Source organism: Sinohyriopsis cumingii, unplaced genomic scaffold (assembly GCF_028554795.1).
Source record: "Sinohyriopsis cumingii isolate HCF-2022 unplaced genomic scaffold, ASM2855479v2 utg000810l, whole genome shotgun sequence".
NCBI classification, from domain to species: Eukaryota; Metazoa; Mollusca; class Bivalvia; order Unionida; family Unionidae; genus Sinohyriopsis; species Sinohyriopsis cumingii.
In genome coordinates this window covers 172,124-196,901 of record NW_028315933.1, presented here as the reverse complement: position 1 = coordinate 196,901, position 24,778 = coordinate 172,124, and the positions used below count along the sequence as shown (strand labels likewise).

Here is a 24,778-nt window from a genome sequence, read left to right as displayed (position 1 = left end):
AATTAATATAGCAGAATAATTATTGTATTTAGAAATTTACCGACTACTTTGTCGATTTTCAATGTAAAAATACATGCCCTGGCTCTCATTGACAAAGACTGCGTTAAGTTTACAGTTCATAGTCAGATAACCTCGAAAGTAGATGTTATTGCAACAAATTGACATCAATGAAATAAAAATAAATTGAAGAAAAAAAATCGGTCCAGCTTTTATCCCATGGTATAGAAGTTTTAAGGGCTCTATGGCTAATATTTAAAAGAACACTTGTCATAAAGACATTGTTTATACCAATATATGTAGTTAAGCAGAGTAAAGTTAACATTATTATTCATTAGACTGAGTTTTATGTAAATGTATCTACATTTCAATAGTTATACTTGTGTTCAGTGATGTATCCTGTATTTGGTAGATGTTTATATGACTAATGCAGATGTAATCGGACAGTCTCAAAATCGAAACAGTTTTTGATTTTTTAAATTTAAAAAGCGCACCTTCTCTAGACTAAGCTGTTCTTTTATTATTTTTTATTATGTTTAGTAAGAACCATAAGTGATACTTGAAAAAATTAATTTCACTCAGAACAAACAGAAAAAAACAGAAAAAAAGATTTGTTTAAAAAAACGTGGGAACCCTGCCAGAGGCAGGGAGAGACCTTAGGGAGAATGGTTGCAGAAATGGTGTACTTTTTATGCAGAGAAGGTAAATTACACCGGGTATTAGTCTACAATGTTGTTACTCAGTACTCCAATTCCCTTATTTCACGTCCACATTTTCAATATGTGCATACATTTGCATTTGCAAGCTTAGGTGTCAACTTCCCAGAGGAATGACATTGTACACAAATCTCCTAGAAACAATTTTTAAGGTCCATTTGGGAATTTTGCATTCATAGTCTGTTACATGGTAGATGTATTTGTCATAATGTGTCCCTTGATACATATACGTTTCTTAACTTGGGTGCATGCATTCATTACAGGTATAATTGGGTATCATTTATTAGTGTGTACGCTGTCGGCAAAGAAAAAAGATCGTATAGCATTCACCATACGTCTAGAGCTTGAATAGATACTTACCGTAAGAACTGATAACATGTTAGTAGTATTTGTTTGCTCAATAGTGCGCATGTTTTATGCTGAAGTTATATAAGAAAGCACAGATCAATAGCTTTGTTATCAGTCTTCTGAGTGTTGCACGACATAAAACAAAACAAATTTTACGCGGTTTTTAATGAAAGTTACATTATTATCAGATTAATTAGTTACTTTGGGCTAAATATATGTGGTTACATTTTCTTTTATGACTAGTTTTCATTTAAGGAGTAAGAATGTATGATTGATTATATGTTCGTATAGTACAGCAAGTCTGCCTTGTAAATGCGAAAAAAGTCTATTGTTTGCATATGCAGCGCTGTACACGTTTCTTTTATACCTTCCCTACCAAGTTATTTGTTTTTGGTCGACCTGGAACAGCAAGGAGAAAGATTATGCAGGGTATTTACTATAAGACAGATTTTGTTCTGTTTGTGATTTGAAAGGTAGAACAGGGTTACAACGATTAGTTGTGTTTGGAAGGCATGGATTTGTTATGTTTTTCTAAGTGGCGTGCTAGGGAATAATGGAATGCGTGTAGATCGAAGTATTGCATTACTTACGTCTCATGTGATATTCCTAGCTAGATTAAGACACAGCATGGTTACATTGATATAATTTGCAAATTAGTAAACGAAGCGCTCCAACGAATTAGAATTTTCGTTAAGGAATCGATGAATGATAATTGATAATTGATAATTGATTGTCTAGTCTGATTGTTTAGTTGAACCGAAGTTGCGTTGTGCAGCGAATCATGGATGAGAAGGAAGGGACAGAAAATATGGCTCTAATGGCCGGAAGTGAAGAGGTCAATGTCTCCATTGTAACAACAGTGAATCTCAAGAAACGAATTCATCTGCACCATGCCATTGCTCTTATTATGGGTGTCGTTATTGGATCAGGGATATTTGTCTCACCTGTTGGGATCCTCAGGCATGCTCATTCCGTTGGGTTTTCCTTCATACTGTGGGTAATATGTGGTTTGTACAATCTTCTTGGTGCGATTTGCTATGCAGAGTTGGGGACATCCATTCCAGAGTCTGGTGGAGAGTATACTTACGTGAAACGTGCTTTTGGTGATCTACCAGCATTCATCGTTCTATGGATAAACTTCCTGCTGATATGTCCAGTCCGTATTGCAGCCCTGAGTACAATATTTGCTCTGTACATCATCAAACCAATCTACCCAGATTGTGAGCTTCCATATACACCCATAAAATGTATTGGTGCTTCACTGATGTGTAAGTAGATCGTCTGTGTGAGTTTACACATTTTAAGGTGTATAAGATACACACGATGCCATTTACCTGTATCATTTGTAAGTTAGTGCTCTGTGTGTCAACTATCAGTTAAGTCCTCAAAGTAATTAGGACACATACTTGGACCATGCTGGGAAGTTCTCATTTATCAAGATTACTTCATAGTTTCATAAAACATTTGAGCAAGCGACTCGCAATTAAATACTAAACGACTTTGACCAGTTTAATACTTGGGTAAGTGGATGTGATACTTGGTATAAACGCAATTGCTTGAAAACCTGGGGTTTCGACTTAGAACTTTTTTTGATCTTTTTCAAAGAGTACTGCTTAGGTTAAACAAATTGGACGTTTTATTTTAGAAGTTTTTAGGCTGGTTTGGTTTTATCTGTATTTTGTTTGCCTTTTGAGGATACCTAAAACTTACTCAGCATGTAACAAGTATTGTGCCACTGAACTCCATACATACATATTACTTACCATAGACATATAACAGAGGTCAGCTTAGCTGAAAGATTTTCATCGACCGATTTTTAGCATGCAAATGGACAAAATGACACGTGTTGAATAAACGTTACTTTTTCGATATTAAAATATGCGCCCCATCGTATCACATCAGCCCATTCACAATAACTTGGTGCATTTCATACTCTGTAAGTATATTAGCACAATCATTTTTCATCTTTCCCAGTAGATCTTACTAGATCATTGCCTGAGTTATATTTATGGCGATCATAATTGTTGAACTCGACACTAAGGAGATAATGTGTCAGTACTGTATCCGGGTTCCCTTTCCTCAGAACAGAAAAATGTTCTTCAACAGCACGCATTGTTTTCTTACTGTAGGCAGATTCAAGTTCCCCTTTACCTGCCAGAACCTTTTAAGATTAGCGAGATATGGGTCAAATTTGGGAAGTTTTTAAAATCAACAGTTTAGGGATGGTAGAGTGTTTATTCATGCCCCTTTGAACATCCTTCATCACCCCTAACCAACTGTTCAATGGCACTAAGTTCTTGTCAGCAGCACGTGTTTCTCTTTTTAAAAAAAAAACAAACAATACCTACCGTACCTATAGTTATATACTGAGGTTCCATTTCATTGCGACATGGACCATGTTTGCATCATCGGTTAAGATCAATGTCATGTGTAGAAACAAACAACATTCCCATTACAATCTATATAAAACAGATTTCGAACAGAATTTCATCAAGAGCTGAGGTGTGTTGTTTTGAAAGGTCGTCAGGCACGCCAATGAATGACTGGTTTCCGTCGTATGTTTTCCATGTTACTAGTAGTACTCACTCTATACTACAGCATGCCTATAGTATTTGCTATATATTTTGTGGGTTAATACCCAATAATGCACGCACTAGCGTTACATTTCCAGGTTTCAATTTATTCAGTTGAACATAGTTTGATATTTACTATATTTTTCCGTTTGCTAAGCCAACATTGCTAATGGACATGGAGTTTACAACGGTATGCATGAAAGAGTTATCTGCCCTTACATGTACCCTTGTCGTAGACCAGCAACGGACTTGGCCTTATAGATGAATGTTTTGTTCTTTTTAGTGGAAGATACTTCCATGCTAGCATCAGTGTCATTATTGAACACCGCATAGTCTGATTCAGACGGGTTGAGTTACAGTGTATTGTCCCTGTAGGCGGTCATAAACTCAACTGCACAGGCTTGCATAACTTGACCTGAACAGCGTTTGTAGGTCAGCTGATCTGTTAAAAATATAATCAACATTATAAATAGTATGAACAATACAAGTGTATTATTTATTTTGAAATAAAACTGAACAAAAAAAAACGTCCAATTCTGTCTGGTTTATCTCAATATCTACTCCAGATACGTCAAAAATTTCAAAACACAGCTGCTCGGATCATACTTAGAGTACCACGATCAGAGCACACCTCCCCGCTGCTCTGTACCCTACACTGGCTATCCATTCGATCCAGAATCGAACATAAAATTTGTTCTCTGTGCTACGTTTCACTGTCAGACTCTAGTCCAACATACCTATCCGACCAGGTATCCGACCTCACCCATGTGTACACACCAGCAAGATACTTAGGCTCCTCTTCTGACAATTGTATACTCATTATTCCCACTATGAAAACAAAGTCATATGGACAGCATTCTTTTGCATACCAGAGCCCAGCAACGTGGAATGAATTGCCCACTGAATTTAGACACAAAGACACAGTGATCACATTCAAGAGTGCTCTCACACCTCACTTATTTCGACTGCAGGAACAAACTTAAAGACCTAATAATGTTTCCTACCTTAAATATTCTCAGCATGTTTTTTTTAATGTTTTCTAATTTCATGGTGTTTGTTTTTGTAATAATATTATTATATGTTTTTTTTATCTTATAGGTGTTGTCTAATGTTGTAAAGCGCTTAGAGCTTCTAAAGATTAGGCGCTATACAAAGTCCTCATTATTATTATTATTATTATTCCCCTGTGTGGATGGTGTATTTTGGATTTATTTTTCCTTCTTCCCGTGTTTGTGTTTGTATGCGTGCTTGTACGTTTGGTGATGTGTGCATTTATGTGTTTGCATGCGTACTCGTATGTTTGTTTGTATTTGTAATTGTGTTTGTATGCGTACGCGTACGTTTGTTTGTGTGTCTATTTGTGTTTCTTTTCTTGCTCTTACGTTTGTTGATGTGTGTATTTGTGTGTTTGTATGTGTATGCGTACGTTTGTTGGTGTGTATGTGTAGTTGTATGTTGGAATGTGTGCTTGTACGTTTCTTTGTGTGTGCGGTTGTATGTGTGCACGCTTACGTTTTTTTTTTACAAAATAACAAAAAAACACTAATCACTTAATACAAAAAGTTTGGCATATAGTATGTTATTTGTATACATTTTTATTTTAGGTTAGCACTCTCACCCCTATGGATTGTTTGGTAGGTGATATGGGTAGTTAGTAAGAGGGGATGTTTTCCTTCACGTCCGTGTTTCATTTATATAAAGTATAAAGTTCATCATTCACAAAGCTGGATTGTATATGTGGTGAGCTGGATTAGAAATGTGGTTTTACTTTTTTGTCCACCTTATTTTAATTTTTTGAGTACAATTATTCAGTTTCCGCGAAGGTCGCTATGACTTTAAGTAATTTCAGTACTACTTTAAATCTTGGAAATTAAAAAAAAAAATTATTTCTGCATTTCTTTTTACAGTCTCCGCTAAAAGACCGGTACAATTTCAGAATTTAGTGCTACACTTTGTCTTTCCAAGCTCTGACAACCAAAACATATGGCTAGTTATCAGTTTTCATTCAAGTCCGCTAAATATTTCGGAAATTTAGTGCAATATTTTAAGTCACGGCATTCTAAATACAATCTTCCGGATATTTTTCTCAGTCTCCACTAGAGTTTAGGACATTTTGATAATTTTGGTACTACTTTTAGACTAAATCAATGTAATTTAATGTTCTGGGATATGTTTAGTCTCCTTTAAATTCTGGGACAGTTTAGTAATTTTAGCGTTACTTTTAGTCACAGCCATTTGAATATTAATGTTCCAGATTTCCTCTGTCTCCGCTATAGTCTGGGACAATGTTGTAATTTTACTACTACTTTTAGTATAAACCTATGGACTATTAATGTTCCGTGATATGTTTAGTCTCATTTAAATTCTGGGACAATTTCGTAATTTTAACTTTACTTTTAGTAACATCCATTTTGGCTTTGGTCTTTTCCTTGATTATAGCTATTTATAATTATGCAAATTTATGAGCACCGCCAACATAACTTCAGGTCCAGATAATGCTTTATATATAAAACATGGATTTTCCTTTGTATATATATCTGTCTTAGTCCCTGTTGTATTTGTCCCTTCCTAGAGTAACGCGTATTCAGGTCAGCCCTTTGCAACATTGTTGCCAGTGTTCCGTCCGATTGAAGTCAGCCATTTACAACATTGTATCCAATACCATGACGTCACCCCTATACTATTCCTATTGTCCCTATGCAAGCACAATACCTTGTCCCTATATTCAATTCCCCATTCACTCTATGTTAAATTTCCCCCTGTTAAATTCTCATTGTCCCTTTATTTGATATACCCCCTTTTTAACATTAAGTCCCCATTGTCCCTATGGTGGCCCACTTCACTACTCATGTGAATTCATTTTCAGCATTTGAATAATGAATTACAATTTTCAATAACACTTTTGTCCATTTTCAGGTTTTATGATTATGGTGAATTGCATCAATGTAAAATGGGCCACGAAGGTACAAGTAGTAATCACAATTAGCAAGGTTCTAGCCCTTGGCACCGTCATCTGTATAGGACTCTACTATATTGGGAAAGGTTAGTATAATCAATTTAGCGCCTGTGCCAGTGAACTGTCTTATCAAGGAAGTAATTTCAGGGCCTTGTGCATTTAACTTAACAGTAACTGTTGGTGTCATTTATTTCAGTTTGATTTCACAATTTCTGTGATAAAATTCCACTATAATGCTGGAGATTTTATGTAATAACAAGTGTTAGTCCATATATAATTTTCATACCTTAGCCTGAATTGTACACGATTCGTAATGACACTGTTAGCGGGAGTCAAAAGATCAAAGACCACGAGTACTGTGACCGAAAAACTATAAATAGTTACTGCATTTTATAACGGTTCTACATTTAAGACGTAAGTCTATCATTGTTTATTTGCTGCGCTTGAGGTACAGAATAAGTCTATCGATCTGGAAGTCTATATGTCGTGGTCAGTGTTAGAAACTAAGAAGAAATGGTATAGTTGCACTTGGAGGAAGGTAGAAACCTATTGATAATGGGGTACAAAGTCATGGTTACTGGCTGAAAAATGGTTTCTGCACGCAAATTTTAGTTTTCTGATTTATACCTTCACCGAAGTTTGTGGAAGGCATACACTATGAATATGGACAAAGCATCATGATTGGGTGTTCAGAAGTTCAGAGTCACTATGTTTTTGTATAATGAATTTAGTTTTCAACTACATACCTTGACCAATGTCAAACAAGGGCATGTGCTTCAGACATGGAATAGGCATATTAATTCTGGGGTCAAATATCATTGTCACTGTATGACCATGGGCGTTTTTCACCATATGACATACAGCACGTTCATTGATAATACGTTGTGAATTGCCTGGTCTAAGTATAAGAATTAAACTCATATGTTTTAGGGTCTAAAGGTCAAAGGACATTGTCATGTTAATTGGGATTTAACACAATGACTTCTGCGCAGCAATTTGTGTTTACCAACTGGCATAGTGTAGGTGGAGTTATATTATTGAACAGACTAGATTCTTCGTTTGCACGTTCTATATTAATAAATATAAACATAAAAATGCAAATAAATATCTCGTGCAAACTCAAACGCTTTCTCTCTCACTCTCATACGCGGATAGCACACACACACACACACACACACACACACACACACACACACATATAACGCACACAGACAGATAACAAACAAATGAAGAAGTTACTTGAGTCTTAAAGTGCATGGAGAAAATAGGGTGTTACTCAGACTGATTTGGTTTGGTGCCGTTTGACTAAGCAACTCAAGTAGGTCATTTAGTGCCGACAAGATAAAGCCTTAGACTGGAAAGTGATACATAGAATTACACACTCAAATACTGATAAATATTTATCTGTATTATTCTTCATGCTGTTAAAATCTTGAAACAAAAATTGTCCACTTTTGTCTCGAAAGTAAATGTTGTTATTAAACAACTTTGCTACATATAAGTAGTTATAATGGCTATTGGGGTATTTACAGGTTTAACATTAACCCGTATGTTAACATGGGGGGTGGGGGTGGAGAGGGGTTTGAAGTTTGGACACAGACAAGAAATCAATGTTCAACAGTTTATGTGAAATAGCGGGAATAGTAATGTTAAGATTTGGATCTACAATCCACCCCACCCCCAGTCAAACACATTAGGTGTACTATCCACGCCACCCCAATCTAAAATCCCATTGTTTTCTTAGTATCCAAATACACACCATCTATTCAATCCACAACCTTTTTGTCAATTGCTATCCAAACACATATTCCAGCTATCCAATTAAAACGGGTTGGAAGTATTGTTACACATATTTTCACACATGCACACATAAAGGTCAGTTTGACTGACTGACTGATATAGTCGTGTATGGGCTTAATGCCTTGTTCGACTAGTTAATGCCAGCACCGCAGGGTTCTTAGTTAATCATAGTGTGTATATGAAAATACCCACCCATCCGCTTTAATATGTGCACTCTGCACATTTTAATGATAATGCCTGGAAGATTCAACGGAGGGAAAGGGACAGGAAACACGTATCAACGTTACCTGAGTCTCCTCTTTATTTTGGGATTTTATATCCTTGGCCGAAATATAACGGTGTTGTTTTGAAGGAATTCGAAATAGAAAGTTATCGGTAATATTGGCTTATTTTATTAATTTGTAGGGTTTTGAAGAAGGAGGAGTGAAGTTTGTCATTACTTCCGATCGGTTTTTGGTACGACTTTCTTTTAAGTTAGGAAACGTTGACACTGTTTTCAGTGCATTAACTTATTTTTGCGACCAATCTAAACCACCTTATGTGTCTAGGGCCTGATGGTTTTAGGTCTGTAACCACATTATATGTTTTAATTTTTTGGCTCAGATTTGTTTTCTAATCTGGTGGATCCAGCGTTTCTATAGTTGTTTTAAATGTTTTTATACCACCTTGTGCGGAGGGCCCTTGTGGTCTTGTGTTTTCGACGTCTTATATTGTTTTCTAATCATTGAGGGACATACTATGAGTGTTATATTTAGTTTTTATTATTCGTGTCAATTTCTGGCGCCTTGTGCAGTATGACCTGGTAGGCTGGGTTTTGGACCACACTGTTGTTTTGAATGATTTTATGGGTCAGTTTGTCTAATCCGATTTTAAGTTATTTTTATTGGTATGTCGTTCATTGCCACCTTGTGTGTCTGGGACTGATGGCTTGGGGTTTGATCCGCCTTATATATTGCTAATGTTTGTTTTGAGTCTGAATTATATTGTATACATAGCTATAGACTTACGCCATGATTAGGTTACTGTCACATTTCCTTTGTACGTTGAATATCAGTTTTATGTTTGATTGTGAAGATGATCAAAGGCACTGTCATGATGCCGTCGATGCACATGACGTTTCTGATATAAAGCAAGAGTATTCACGATTAATACAAGTCACTAAATATTCTGAAGGAATCAAGTCAATGATGTCATCTTTTAAAGGATGTAATTCACAGGAGCCAAAATACTATATTCTGTGATCTTTGGGAAAGGTGACGGCTACCAGATTTGTTCCTGGTCGATGACTGTTGTATGTGTTAATTATATAGGCTAGAACGTCTTTACATTTGCTATGAAGAGGTTCGTCTTACAGAATTTCACAAAGCTGCGTACAAACTGTGAGTTAAAAGGTAATGAAGTTTTCAGGTATCCATTCCATTTTTGGTGTTGTCACAGATAATAATAAGTTATCAACTGACACCTGACTTTTTCGTTGCACATATATATATCAAGTAAGTCGACGAACCACGGGGAGACCACGTATTCCGTTGCAAGAGAGTTTCGATACGTTTCGTCTCTAGAGAATTCAATGGAGGTAAGGATATAGTAAATGTTGTCTTCTTTTTTAGTCACTCGTAACTCGGGCAAGTAGAATGTTCATTTCAACACTTCTTCGTTAATGTCTTCCAATTTATATACAGCAGGATTACGTCTGCGTATGTGTCCAATGGCACGAAAAGATTCGATTGTACAGTTAGGTAATAACCTTTGTCAAATGTTCATTTAGTTTTTCCAACCCAATTTCCCGTATTTTAAATTCATTCTTTATTTGGGGTGGTAGATGGTGATGTTAATAACAATCAACGAAGCACTATCACTTGTGTTTTGGGTTTTTCTTTTTTGGGTGCACATCTGATAAGACGATGACAGGTAACCCTTCGATGCATTCGAGAGTGTGTTGATGTGCAAAATATTTTCACATACGTTCTTTCAGAGTTCTTTGGAAATTACCAAGATGCTAGTTTTCGTTTCAGGTTGTTCAGAGGAGAAAAATGCGTGTCATTTGTTCAGTTCCTTTTGAAAATCTTGGTTGAGAAATCCGATGTCTTTCTTTGACATTGAAAAGCGGTGACGGCCACATTGTTTCAACATCAATTTTAAAGCTCGTAATTACTCTGAACTTGATTTAGGAGTCAAAGGAAGGAACCGATCTGATTTCAAAAACATCTCTTTGACGCAAAATACATATTTATATGGTGCCAAATGAGAGACTACGGCTCAACCTGCTTGCCACTATGATCGATTCCAGCCACTTTTGCTTGAGGTCTGGAAATCGTCTTTGCTCAGTTTGTATAGCGTGTGTGTTGATTGTTCTAGCAACTATTACTGGGCATCTGGTACATGTACATTTACAAGTCTGGTTTTAGCAGCTGCAAGTTTTCAACTCCTTTGTAACCACCAGCATGTGAAAGATTGCATTAAATACTAGCCAAAGGTGTCTCAAAGATTGAGATATGCTTGTGGTTCCTCCTGAATAAGGAACCCAGTCTCAGGCATCAGAGTTATGTTGTATTCTTTTGGAGAAGGGTTGATCTGTCCTGGACTAGATCATGTTTTGGAGTCGTGATTTTTGTTGATGTTCTTTTTTTTACTTGTCTTCCCCTATTTCTTTTTTCTTCTTTTTCGGATGAAGATGTCGACATCATGTTTTGGACCCAAGCTTTTTAATTTTTCTTGTCTGGGAGTAGAGGACGGTGTCAACAAGGAAGCGGCAATTTTACTCGTCATTGGAGCTGTTTGAATAACACTTCCGTCCTTATAACTGTGTGTTTTGGTAACTTTGAGTTCACTTTCTATGGTCGCTTAAAATATCTCAGCGTATGTTTAACTGATTTACTGTGTACGAGTTGAAGACGTTACAATACTTTGCCGTTCAATTGCGATTTTTCTGTTTCTTACAAATCGGATCGAACCTTCAGTGATTGTAATTCTTTTTGTAACTGACATCTCTGTGAGATTAAGATTCGAAATTAAATAAGGTATCCGTTGCTTGTACTAACTATGGAGATCCATGGTCGTACAGAACAAAAGTGAGGTTTCGTTCTTCCAACATATCCAAAGTATAGGTGTGATCTCTCGAGAAAAGGCCTCCATTCAATCTTCTTTTTCTTCCTTCTTATCTCACGACTCATTCTAAAAGTGGTCCAGCAATCGATTATAGCAGAGGCGTAGCCACTCTTAACAATAGTTCTATCAAAATTGTTAGAAATCCTCTTCGCTGAACTAACACTGTTTTCCTTTGACTGACGGATATTTTCCTTTCACCATTTGGCAAAAAACGTTCCGATGTTTTCTTAAACGTTTTTTCTTCTTCTGGTTTTGGACAAAGGTACCGTTCCTTACGAAAAATTAAAACAATATTCACAGATGTAATAGATGATCGGCTTGGGAGCGTTCTGAATGCTTTGGTTTTGCCATGGAGGATTAGTGATAATCTGAACTGACAAAATACAGGTAAAAACCCGTTATAACGCGATTGCAACATGGCTCCCATGTTTTAATTTAAGGTCACCTTTCCTAAGATACATGCTTTCGGAAGAGCAAATTATTTGTATCCTTAGCAGATTTTTAATCCCAACGCTACGTTTAATGTTGCCTTAACATACGAAACTTTCTAAAACATATTGCAGTGTCATATTTGTTAACGAAAATAAAGAAAATCTATCCCGTTCAGAAAAACTAAAAGAATTTCGAATACAGTAAGCTCTGTTTAATGTTTGGAGAAAGTTACCTGGCGAAGAAAACAAACGATATCTGATCAAGAAGTTATTTAAAACTGATGACAATGACATTTCAATGCCTTTTTTCTATGATGAATGTTTTCGATTTTTGTTTACGCGATCCCGCTTATATCGCGATGTTATTCTTTTTACCCCAAGCATCTTGTTCTAACGGTTTTTATCTGTATCCATTATTTAACTAAAAGAACATTGAATCCCTTTCTTTATATTTGGAAGACATCTTTACTTTGGGACTAGAAGGAGGTCAGTGTGCACTTCTTTGGCATATCTTTTGATTCAGTGCAAAAACAATGAAGTAAATCATACCATATATTCATGTTTATACTCGTATTCATCTCCACTGGTTGTCAACACATCATATCAACTTCATTACGGGTTGCACTTGACAACGAGTTATTTTCAAGGCACTAAATCGTGACAGTTCTTGTTTTGATCAATCCATTAAGTTTTGTATCACACTTGTTTTATTTGGCGTTTTGTCTTCGGCGAGTTCACTTTTAAGCTGTTTCAGCCGTTGGTAAAAAAAGATGACGTTGTCACCGCTGCTGGAGAATGAGGAGTTCTTGAGAAATTGGTTTCCATATTTGTAAAAACATTAGTATGTTTTTGCTACTAAAGCATAGGGCTTACGAATACATTTGGCAGGAGAATTAGATTAAAAGGAATACCTATCACCTTCGTGAGGAATGATTTCTACAAACGAAATTGATTTTGTTCGACTTTGTTGAAATAATTTTGTAAGCCAATGAATAATCTTTGTAACACCATATAATACGGTGGGTTGGACGATCAGACATTGTGTGTAATCAACGTCGGTTTTGCCTGAACCACTTGATCGAACAATCAACATGTTAAAGATGGCGATGATATAGTGCCGGCCAACTTTGACGATCCACTTTTTGTCAGCCACTTTGAGAGCGAAGGAGGAGAAGAAGGAGGAGGAGGAGGATGCGGCAACACCTTATGTGTGGAATATTGTGAGATTATTATCAACGTCAGAATATATTTAAAAAAATTAGATACACGTTTGATGTTTGTTCAAAAGAGTGTAACCACACCAGAAATCACTGCAAGAACAAACTTAAAGACCTAGTAATGTTTCCTACCTTAAATATTTCAGCAAGTTTGTATGTTTTCTAATTTCATGGTGTTTGGTTTTTGTAATCATATAATTATATATGCTTTTTATGTTGTAGGTGTTGTCTAATGCTGTAAAGTGCTTGGATCATTGGCATAGTCATCCACTTGTTGTATCCAAATATCGAAACCAAGATTTTTCAAGTGAAGTACGTCTTGAAAGTCACAAATTTGTCAGTGTAACCAACTAGATATACCCTCATCTTGGTAAGAGTCAAACGTGCACCGATATAGCTTGGTCGGATTACATTTTGCTCTCTTTACTATTCATCAAATAGTCCACAAAGAATTAACTGTGAAACGAAATCCGAGAAACATTATACATTAACACGGACACCACACGTCCAAACTTCAGCAGAATCGTAGTGGGTGGAAACAGTTGTTGAAGAAGGATATGGTGATCTTCTAAGCACTGAATAGTGTCATTGATCTACTTTTGAAGGTGGATCTTCATGAAACGGATCTACTCAAGGTTATACAATGTTTGAGATTTCATCAATTCTTGAACAAGGTGTTTTGATATAAATTAATCATGCGTTACGTGTGTCAATGTCACAAATGTCTGGTTGACACATATTTGCTAAGGATCCAAACCAAAAAGACCGAGTAAAATTGCAAGTGTATGACACTTCTAGGTAATTCTCGTGTGGGCCTTCTTGGAAACTGATTGGAAAATTATACAAAACGGTGAGAAAATTTATTAGCTCGCAATGACATCATGGCGTTGACCAGCACCGTACGTCATTACATGTATAGAAATTAAATCGAAGTATTTTTGAGCAAAGTAAACATTGCCGGGACGATTATAAGAATCGCCAAATGCAGCGACGCTTACGCAAATTCTGCGTGCCTGTTTATTATGTTTCACAAGGAAAAAGAAACGAATATACAGATGATATCGAGTATTTACGGTATCAGATTAATCAGGTGCTTTAGTAAACCCATAACCCCTTCGGTAAATTAAAGCTCTTAATTACAACATTGTATTCGAGGTAAACTTCATTAACTTTTGTTACCATTCTCCTGCCTTTTTATCTCAGTCATATATGCATTTTTTGCAGAGACGTTCGTAAGGTTATTTTCAGAGCCAAAAACAAAGTCGCACTATACCGAAAATGTAACGGCAATGACACAATTTGGGGTGTGGAAGATCTCCAATACGGAAGAGTTAAATTGTCGAAATTTACATTATTGATGCCCATGGTAATCCATTGAATAGCCACAGAAACACGTTTGTTGGCGTTCATGAGTTCTGGAGGAACATTACCAATATTATTGTACCTGCTCACTACAGACTAAAAAACCCAGCGTTCAACAGTTGTCACAGCAAATAACTATCCAACAAGATATCAGAACACCAAGACGTATTTGCAATGTTTCATTTTATGGGGCGCGTAAATTTCGGACAGCTTCATAATAAAATGGCATTTGACAATTAAGGAATATGCGAAGTTTGGCTTTGGAACAATTATGTTGCACGTACCTATCACAAGCTGTGGTCTTTCACGGATCGGTATCAGGTCTGCAGATTTCTGAAATAGCTTTCACTGGGTTATATTCGATTTATTACTTTTCGTTGGAACACCTGGACATGTTTAAGCAGTCTGTGGTAGATATACACTTTTTATGCTCCTGTTGCCCTCGATATCGCATTTCAGTAATTCTCTTTGGAAAGCTGCTATTGTTAGCGCAAATGGCTGAATGAGGATCACTGACGTACCAGTGGAAAGCTAGTAATGTTTCTTGAACTAGCAAATTAACTATTATATCTTGAAATAATAATGTCTAATCACGAAGGTAAGGTTGTCCTTAGCCCATATAAGTTTACAACAGTACGGAGCTCAATAACAAATGATTATGGTGTCACATTGAGGTTTTCGCGACCAAAGGTGACTTTAGATGACTCCTCACTTAACTTGACCACAACTAAATCAGCTTAATTCAGTCAAACACAATAACACATCAGTGAAATTAAAGTTATCAAATTCAGGTGACACAAAGTCAGAAAACTGGGTGACTATTTTCATTGTTCGCAGTTATTCCTGCATCGTTAGCTGCTGTAACTCATTTGAATGAAAAAGCAACTGCGTTAAGAGAATGGTTTTAATAAGACATTTGGAGGCCGTATTTCATTGGCAAAGGAATTAAAAATTGGGACAACTCGCAGATTTCCCTACTTTCTAGGTCGGTACAACTTGCAAAATGTCACGCGTCTATTAATCAATCTTTATTTAATTCCTATTACAAAATCAAATATTTTCTTGGTGTCTTTATGCGGAATGAATATGCATTGATTGTTTCTCTCAAAAGGGAAACGGCATTGTTAACCTGGAATCGACAACATGTCCCTGGATTCATTTTGTTAGATATACGGTGATACCGATCATTATTGTATTTTTACTCATAAGGGTGGGTACAAACGAAAAAGTTGTTGGTTATTTGACAAGGGGGGGGGGGACGACAAACTCGACAACTATAGTTTTATCCGACTTTGCCGTACAAACTTGGCTAACCGGCCAATATGTGGATATCTTGTTATTGGAGCGTTGCGTGCATTTGCAAGTAGCAAACCTTTCTCAACGTCAACACCACAAGTACTTATTGATTTTACATTGACACTTAGAAAAATATACTTTATAGGACATGAAATGCATCTTATTAACATTTACTGACGTTACTTAGCCGCACGCGGGGATGATGTGCATCTGTGCATGTTTACCACCAATGTGTATGTGACTAAGTGTCTGAGTTTAGCAGTCGGGTTGTTCTTGAGTGAGCTTGTCATCAATTTCAAACTGGAAAACAGCAGTCGGGTTGTTCTTGAGTGAGCTTGTCATCAATTTCAAACTGGAAAACTGCAGTCGGGTTGTTCTTGAGTGAGCTTGTCATCAATTTCAAACTGGAAAACTGCAGTCGGGTTGTTCTTGAGTGAGCTTGTCATCAATTTCAAACTGGAAAACTGCAGTCGGGTTGTTCTTGAGTGAGCTTGTCATCAATTTCAAACTGGAAAACTGCAGTCGGGTTGTTCTTGAGTGAGCTTGTCATCAATTTCAAACTGGAAAACTGCAAACACCCAATGTGGGCATTCAAGGTGTGCTGAAAAACTGCGATGCGTAGATGCAAAGAAAATGGCAGATATAAGTGCAATCAAAGGAATCAAAGACTCGGTTGTTTCGGTTGCTTCTATGAAAGATTATATCAACGTGAACACAAAACTGAATGTTAACATATCCGGCCGTAAAATGAGTGGATACTTTATTATGATCGGAAACTATTCAACTGGTTAAATAGCCCATCGATGATAATAATGTTGGAAAGAAGTAATATATGCAAATAAAGATCAAAATGGTGCCTTCACCACTACGTGCAGTAACTTTGTGGACGCACTGAAAGCTATATTAAGCAAATGAAGCAGAGTTAAAATTGACCTATTAATCATAGTAAATGGCCGACATGTTTTCAGTTCTATTGAAAATGGTTTTGATAAACCGAAAAGCCACATTTTAAAAGCTCGCCAGTCAGGATCTTACTTATTTATCCTAACGGTGGGTGGGATCAAGTAAGACTGATGCATCGCTACATATAAGTGATGGACCGTGGCGATGAGGTTGCGGATTTTGCTGAGGAGTGTTGTGTCAGCTCACCAAATATGTTAATATGGATGGCGCTTTTATTCCAAACGTCGATGAAAATCGGCCTTAGATTGCCGTTAACCTATCTTCGTAAACACTGAAATATAGGCCAGATAGAAAGCAATAGTTGGACCACCCTGATTTACCAAAATCTTCTCGAAGCCAGCTTGGTGTTATAGCATTTCACGTGAAAATACTCGGTCGCTCACTGTCTTCAAGATCTTAAAACAATCATGGATTGTTTCGGCAATTAAAAAGTAGAATTAACTGTCAGATCCAACCCGGCTACATTCACAGTTGATCATATCGTACCTACGCTGAGTCAATCAAGAAGAAAAATATCGTAAGTGTTATTCGCCAAGGACGTTGATCTCGGGTAACATTGTTTGAATGAAGACAATAACAAGCGTTTCAGACACCATTCAAGGCACTTTTACCGAGCACTTATACAAACCAATCACATTATTATTAAAGAAATATTAAAGACCCTCAGTGTTACCGACGTGAAAAACTAATGGAAGCGGTACCACAACGGTGAGATGAGATCACTAAGAGAACAGCGCTACTGGTGAGATACAAACGTGTATGTATGGTTGTTAATGCTACTCGAAGCTGCGACCACTGTACACCAGGGTGTTTCTTCAGTTGTGACTACGGCAACCTGTATAGGTACGTCAATGGAAATTATTGTCAGAGCTATATCAGTAGCAACCTGTGTCTCTGGTGGAGCAGGTCAAATAATTTTCTTTACGACTGCATTCACGAATACGAATCTATTCATCTATATGCTGCAATGTTTAGCACACAGAGATCCTGCTCATTACGATGAGATGCCAGAAGTAGCTGTGTGGCCTCCTACATCGACGGACATAGCGGTGCACATCCATTCTCTTACTCGGTGAGTCCTGATGATGATGTCACTTTCTGTTTCGAAAACTCCATCCGCTGTGATATTACATTGATCCATTGACGGTCTTATTTAAACATAGTACAGACCTTCTCATGGTTTCTCCTTTAGAAACCGAGAGGGACTGGTTCCTATCGTGGTAATGCGAATCCTACTTAGGGTTTTCACCTACTATCCTTAGCAATCTCCTGTCTCAGTCGATCATTACTAATGATGATCATGATAGGTTGTTATGCTTTGAAGTACACTATATCTCAATGCTTCCAAGGGAAAAGGACTGAGTCGAAGACGTGCTATTCCTCTGAAGGGCTCCACTGATATTGTGCTTCCACTATTTTAGGTGGATTGTAAATGCCATGAAAAGCGTAACCATCTCTTACCAATGAAATAATTCTTTATGAAATTAGAACTCTATGAGGTTAGAACCATCACTGCGTCTTGGGTCTATTGAAATTATTCATCTTTAGAGGATGTCATGAAATCAGCATTTTACGCTCACAACATATTATGTCGTTGAGAGAGAGGGAGAGAGAGACACCAATATTCTGTAAAGAGGATCTTTCCCTTAAATGTCGTGTACATTCAGTTTTTCTCTGATTTTGATCAGTTAGCCTTCACACGTAACTAACAAATTCAGATACACAATAGCGACCGGTAAGTTATGTCTTCTATTAAAATGTAGTTTTTAGAGGTGTATTATGAATCTTTATCACGTAATACTTATCCAACACTATTGCCTTATGCTCCACTGCGATCCCACTCTGATGTCCTGGCCTAGTCGTTGTCTAATTTCTCTGCATGAGTATGCGAGGTACACTAGTGGACAGTGCCTTGTTGTAGATTCCCCTCTCTGTGGGAGGATGCATTCATATGAAACATACGAGTATTTACGACACGAAAAAGGTAATAGCTACTCAAAACGATGAATAGGTAATACACAATGAAGCTAGTTTCATTTTACTAAGAGCAAATAAATGAACATAGTAAGTTTAGTTCATAATCAAACATCTTCACCTTAGGTCAATGACATTCGACCGTGGCTTAGTAGTGATTATATAGCTGACTAATAAATACTGGGCTGGTATACAGTGTGCTAAAGGCTTGCTGAGATAGAATACGCCCTCCCACCGCCATAGGAGGGAGTGACAACAGCATATAAAGCACAATCCCATTTTGACCCCACACAACCACTAGAAAGTAATACACTGTTGTAATTATTTTAGTTTTGATTGTAGTTCTTACCACAGATCTAGATCACCATTGACTTAAAATGAGCCGGTCTTTGATCGGTCACCAATCGCCGGGTAAAGACCACCGGTCACAGGTAATAATACTAGTTAAATAATACTAGTTACCGGGGATCGTTTATCGGGAATACATGCTCTGTATAGACATAGAGTTATGGATTCAATTAAATTCACCAAAATCCCTCTTACGCCATGTTCTCTTTAAAACCGTTTGGATTGTTTTCCTCTCAGCAGAGAGAGACAGAGAGAGAGAGAGAGAGGGAGAGAGAGAGAGAGAGAGAGAGATCATCAAGAACCACCATGTTACTCCGGAGAGATCACCTCAGAATGAAAGGGTTATGAATAACATGTAAGACATGTAAATATATTTACATATTAGTCTATATTTCACTAAGTCATTACATGGTTTAATGTCAAATTTATTTGTATTGAATTTAAATAGATGGTATCCTTCATGTTTCTACATTCCCATATATTTTAATTGACACAGTTAAACTAATGCCGGCCGCGAGGGGTGGTGATGTCTTTTAGAGCCAGAAAACCACTTCTACAAGACCATGAGGGTTAGACTGAGAATATCAGGCACATAAACACTTTAGAAAAGAAACCGTGTTCTTTGTCCTGATTGGCACGTAGATCGTGTCAAAAGGACAAAGACAAGTCACAAAGCATTATGCACCAGCAGATCTGAGTCTGCATTTCTGGCAGTGATTTGTGATGTACTACCCAAGGAAATAATGAGTGTTTCTTCTAGAAAATCCATTTTATATATTCCGACACGGCTTGAATCAACCCTTAGCATTGACTCTTAAAACTCCGAATGTCTCTGATGGATTTGAACACATAGGATTCAATGAACACCTAATATGGAATTGCTTTGAAAGCTCGTATGAACCAATATGAAGCTAAGACAACTCATAACAGTAAATGAAAACAAATGAAAATAATTGATCAAAGTATTAATACAAATTTTCTACGAGTATCACCTTGACGTTAAGTCAAAAGGATGAACAAGAAAGGTTTCTCTGCGATAAAATACATGGGGAAATGCAATTGCAAGTAGTTGCTCTCTTCTTTCCCCAGATGAATTGTCGGGCTTTCTTGCAGTATAGATAACAAACGTAACTACTCTAAGAATATGTGTTGACCTTGTACCAGTTTAATTGTATAATTGTTATAAACTTTTATGGCAGAGAATCTCTCCTACTTTTTCAGGTGACACAGAACATTTTAAAGACTCTTTTGAAGACAGCGACTACAGTGCTGGAGCTATTGCCCTCTCATTCTATTCAGGCTTTTGGGCTTATAGTGGATGGTAAGAGCATTTTATAGTTAATACCGCAAGTAAAGCATATTATTGTAGCATAATTAAAGCAGGGTTAGCACAATTTTGAAAACGTGCTTGAAGATTGCTCGTTATCTTAACGGGTGCTTGAGTTTGGGGTTAGCTTCACAAAGTATTGCAGGAGTTCTTGAAAATGCTCAGAGGTCTTTTAGAAGTTCCTGAAGTTTGGAACAGTTATATTTTATTGGAAAATATAAATATATTTATATAAATATTAGAAAGAAAACATATCCACGAATATGATAGAATTCCGATCATTGTGATATTTTAATTCAGTGTTGGTTTGTTTACATATTTATTAAGACTTCTGATTGGATCGAGTTCGTACTCATTAATAATGAACCTCGTTTGTGTTAGAAAGCATAATGGGATGCAAATGACTATACGATATGTTGACGGACCCATCAAGGCAGATAAAGAGTCAATAGAGTGCTTTGTGATGGGAAGCAAATTAAAAAGAACATTATCGCAATAGGCACTGTGTACGCTCCATGTGAGCATGTGTTTTGGTTCTCCCAAGACTTTCAATAAGCTATAGCTTTGGTAACCTGATGTTATACTGATGGTGGAACATTACTTACTAACATTGTAACGAAATATCAATCTTTGAAAATAAATCTTTTCTGGTCATATTGCACCCTAATTTACCCGAACAGCAGAACAAATTGCTTGAAGGATATATTGCTATTTTTACAGAGTTAAATTTGATTAAAACTACTTTAGGACTATCACCAAATGTAAACTTACCAGGATTAGGCAGCTCTGCTAAACATGTATAAGATAATACAGCTCGCGAGAATTCACGTTTTCCCGCGCATTCAGATAATAAGAGAGTGGAAAGGAATAATAAAACAGTCCATCCTCTAATGGAGTTGCTGTTGTTTCTCAGGTATATATTCTGCCCACGATGCTTTCTTGCGAAGTTACATCATACCACTGATGTACACAGTGATTTCATACAGCGTCACAACCATCGTGACATGGACGTGATGTCGATAAAGTGGCAATGGTATACTCTTTATAAACGCAGCAAAATTCCACTAAATATTTTCAGTGTCTTAGTATTTGTGTGTATTTATGAGAGAGAGAGAGAGAGAGAGAGAGAGAGAGAACATGGCGTGACAGACGGTTTTTATTGTTTATACCTCACAACTAAATGTTATGGAGCATCACTGCCATCAAATATATGTCATATAACAGTACTATGCATCAAACCATTACATTATTTTGCGAGAGTGAGTGAGAGAGAGGCAACGTGCTCAAGCCGACTCAAACATGTATATCGGTACACACATTTCACTGAATATGCACGTTGTATTGTTCTCTCCCAAAACAATATAAAAACTGCAGAATATTTGATTAGAAGGTTTTTTTATGCAGCCGTTATTTAAAGTCAAATTGTATGATCAAAATTTAGCGAAACATTATTCTGTGCTCATGCATGTTTGAAGCTGAAGCATCGACATTCCTGTCCCTTTGTTAGCAAAGAAGTTCTTTCCTGTATGTATATTAATATATTTAGATGGATATATTCTTTTGTTTCAAAATTTACCATAAGCCAACTTCACAACATGGAGGGATTGATTTTGGATATTGATATCTGGTAGTCTTGAAAGGCGTTTAATTTATTGCAAAAAACATTAGAAAATGTATATGTTGGAGAGAGAGAGAGAGAGAGAGAGAGAGAGAGAGAGAGCTTTAAGGAAGTTTCTCAAGACGGACGACTTCATGACATATTTTCTATAAAAAAAACTGGATAAATGGTACATAAAGTATTCTGGGATATTGGACTGGATTACATTTTTTCGTTTTAGTTTGGTTTGGGTTTTAACAGTACAGCAGCACATGAATTCAATTCAAGGTAGACCAGCAGTCGAGCCCCATCCACATGACCAAGCATGTGGTTTAGAATACAATATTAATTCAGTATTTTCTATTCTTTTCTTTACCTTAGATAGCCGAAGTTTACAATTTGGAATTTAACTGTCCGTATCTCCATGGAATACTTTTCCTTCGTAACAATTTGATACATTTCCGCTTTCCAACGGACGCCAAAATGTGTGCTCTCATCAGGTTCTACGTAAGTTTGCTCAGATTGTTTCGAATAATTTTAAAACAGAATTAAAGCGGTGTATGGGATCTACTTTCCATTAATGATGATATAAACGTCTTGGGCTGCATTGTGTAAACTTAATTGATTGCGAATGCACATGATTTTATGACATCTGCAATAACTGCAAATAGAAGTACTGCAATATTACCCGATGAACCTTTTCTATGTATTGAATTTACAACGCTGTTTTGAAATTAATTTTTTATAATCCAAAAACATATGATCGTCATAAAGGTGATTGATTATTCAAATTGTATCATTCAAATGTTATGTGATTATAAATATACTCTTTATGTCTCTGTCTTTCATGGGTCGTCTTCGTGCGTTGGCTGTTCAAATGTTGGTCAGATATGTCGACTAGCCACCATCGATGGCGGAGTTGCGAAAGATGTGCCTTCTGAGGCTCGGTGGTTTTTTGTATGTATTTACCCATCTCCTGCAGGGTGATTTTATAAAAGCGAACATGGAGGGAATTAAAAGGCTCGACTGTGACTCATGGAGAAAAGAAATATCTTGTAAGCCGTACCGTTGATGTAAATTCCAACAATCTGCATAAATAGAGACTTGCAGAGTAGCAGTAACCTCAGCTGGATCAATAAGTACAAGAGCTTGGAAGTCTGAAGGGAAGCGTAAAAAGTCATACACAATATTAAATATCATGAGGAAGACTAACTTCAGAATATTTTTGTTGAAATGTAAATGTTAAGAATGACTTATAAACATTGTTAAACAAGTGTGATAGCAAATCCTCTCTCAACATCTGACATGTCTCATAACCCTTGAGCTACGATGTCTTTACCTGGAACACTTTTACAATAATATTTCTTATTTCTTTTTTTAAAGAACGAAATCCTTATTTCTGACATCTTGTGGACAATACTCCACCATACTTCCCATTCGTCATAAGTCTATACACAGGTTGTTATAGTGCTTGAAAAAATTAATATTTTGTCCTTGAGATAACTTTGTAAGGTGCTTGAATTTCCAGCTGAAATATCTCTATAAACATGGAAATGTTCCCAAAGGAAGTAAATCAAACATTGATATGTAATGTATACTGTTTACAGCCATTCTGTTGGTACACTGTGTATTATATAACTATGCACCTGTTTTTTTTTATTATACAAGAACATAGTTTCCAACTTTTGTAGAGCCTTGAGAAATCATTGTTATTAAGAGGAAATTAATAGACAAACTCATGACTAGCTCACGACTTAACAGTTATTAATATCATCGATTATATAAATTGCTTGAAAAATCAATGAATATTATTTGATATTAGTTTCTCAAGCATTTTTTAACAAATTGGCAGTATGTATAGTTTTTCTGGACAATGACAAGAATTTAGCATATTGCATTAAACTAATCAAGCGTCGCAAGTAGCTACACTTCTGCATTGAAAATTTAAATACTTTTACATGTACCTACATTATATTAACTGAAACAGTGTCTGGGTATATCATGCAATTACTGTATGTACATTAAATATTTTAAGTGAATGAAGTACATCTCTAGGTGTAGATTTACATGCGCGACCGCACTAAATTTTTTTTTATAAACAACGATAAAAAAGTCGCTGAAGTAATGTTTTAAAGGCAATTTAAAGATTTAAACATTTACCTGGTCTAAGTTTATGACGGGAAACAAAATAGTGCATGAGACATCAACCAGTAATAATTCAAGAAAGATGCTGGAACAATATTTTCCAAAATCAACAGTGGAATCAATACTGTGTTAAAATTATAGTTTGTGTTAGGCCACATTTTTTTTAGAAAGGCTCGATGATGATTTATTTGGATCTTTATTGGGTATTTCAACCTATATTATAATAAAGGTGCGATAAATGGTATGATGGTTATGTGAATATATTATGTTTATCTACTTAATCTTGTTTAATAGCCATGGAATATTCATGTCTTTTTCTTTTTGTATGGCATAAACAACTTTGTAGGATCGCTCTTATTCTATGAAAAGTGTACATCTAAATCATGGATAATAAAGTACACAAGACAGCAATCGACCTATGACTAAAGTACGGATGATGAGAAATGAGACCTCTGAACATTGGCTTACAAATAAATAGCACAAGGCAGCTTCTTACGGCGATGCAGTAAGACATCTAAAATATCTAGGGCATCATATCTGCAGAGATGGAGTAGCTAAGCTGATAGTTTCATGGACATTAGCTAGAGAAGCCTTGATATTTTGGCAACTGTCTTCAGCAA

The 24,778-nt window shown here is 36.4% G+C and overlaps 1 protein-coding gene across 4 annotated transcripts in view; it reads left to right on the top strand.

Annotated features, from left to right (window-relative positions):
* The first annotated feature begins 1,647 nt into the window (after window positions 1–1,647).
* The window catches only part of LOC149773220 (Y+L amino acid transporter 2-like), a 72,626-nt gene continuing 49,495 nt past the window's right edge, over window positions 1,648–24,778 (top strand). For all 4 annotated transcript variants that reach the window (XR_016417441.1, XR_016417440.1, XR_016417439.1 and 1 more), the window contains exons 1-3: window positions 1,648–2,329; window positions 6,551–6,676; window positions 20,311–20,410. Coding sequence is in view for 1 of the 4 variants with exons in the window: in XM_089946595.1 (XP_089802721.1) it covers window positions 1,843–2,329; window positions 6,551–6,676; window positions 20,311–20,410 (713 nt within the window). In the remaining 3 variants the exon portion in view is untranslated. The remainder of the gene's footprint in view (window positions 2,330–6,550; window positions 6,677–20,310; window positions 20,411–24,778) is intronic.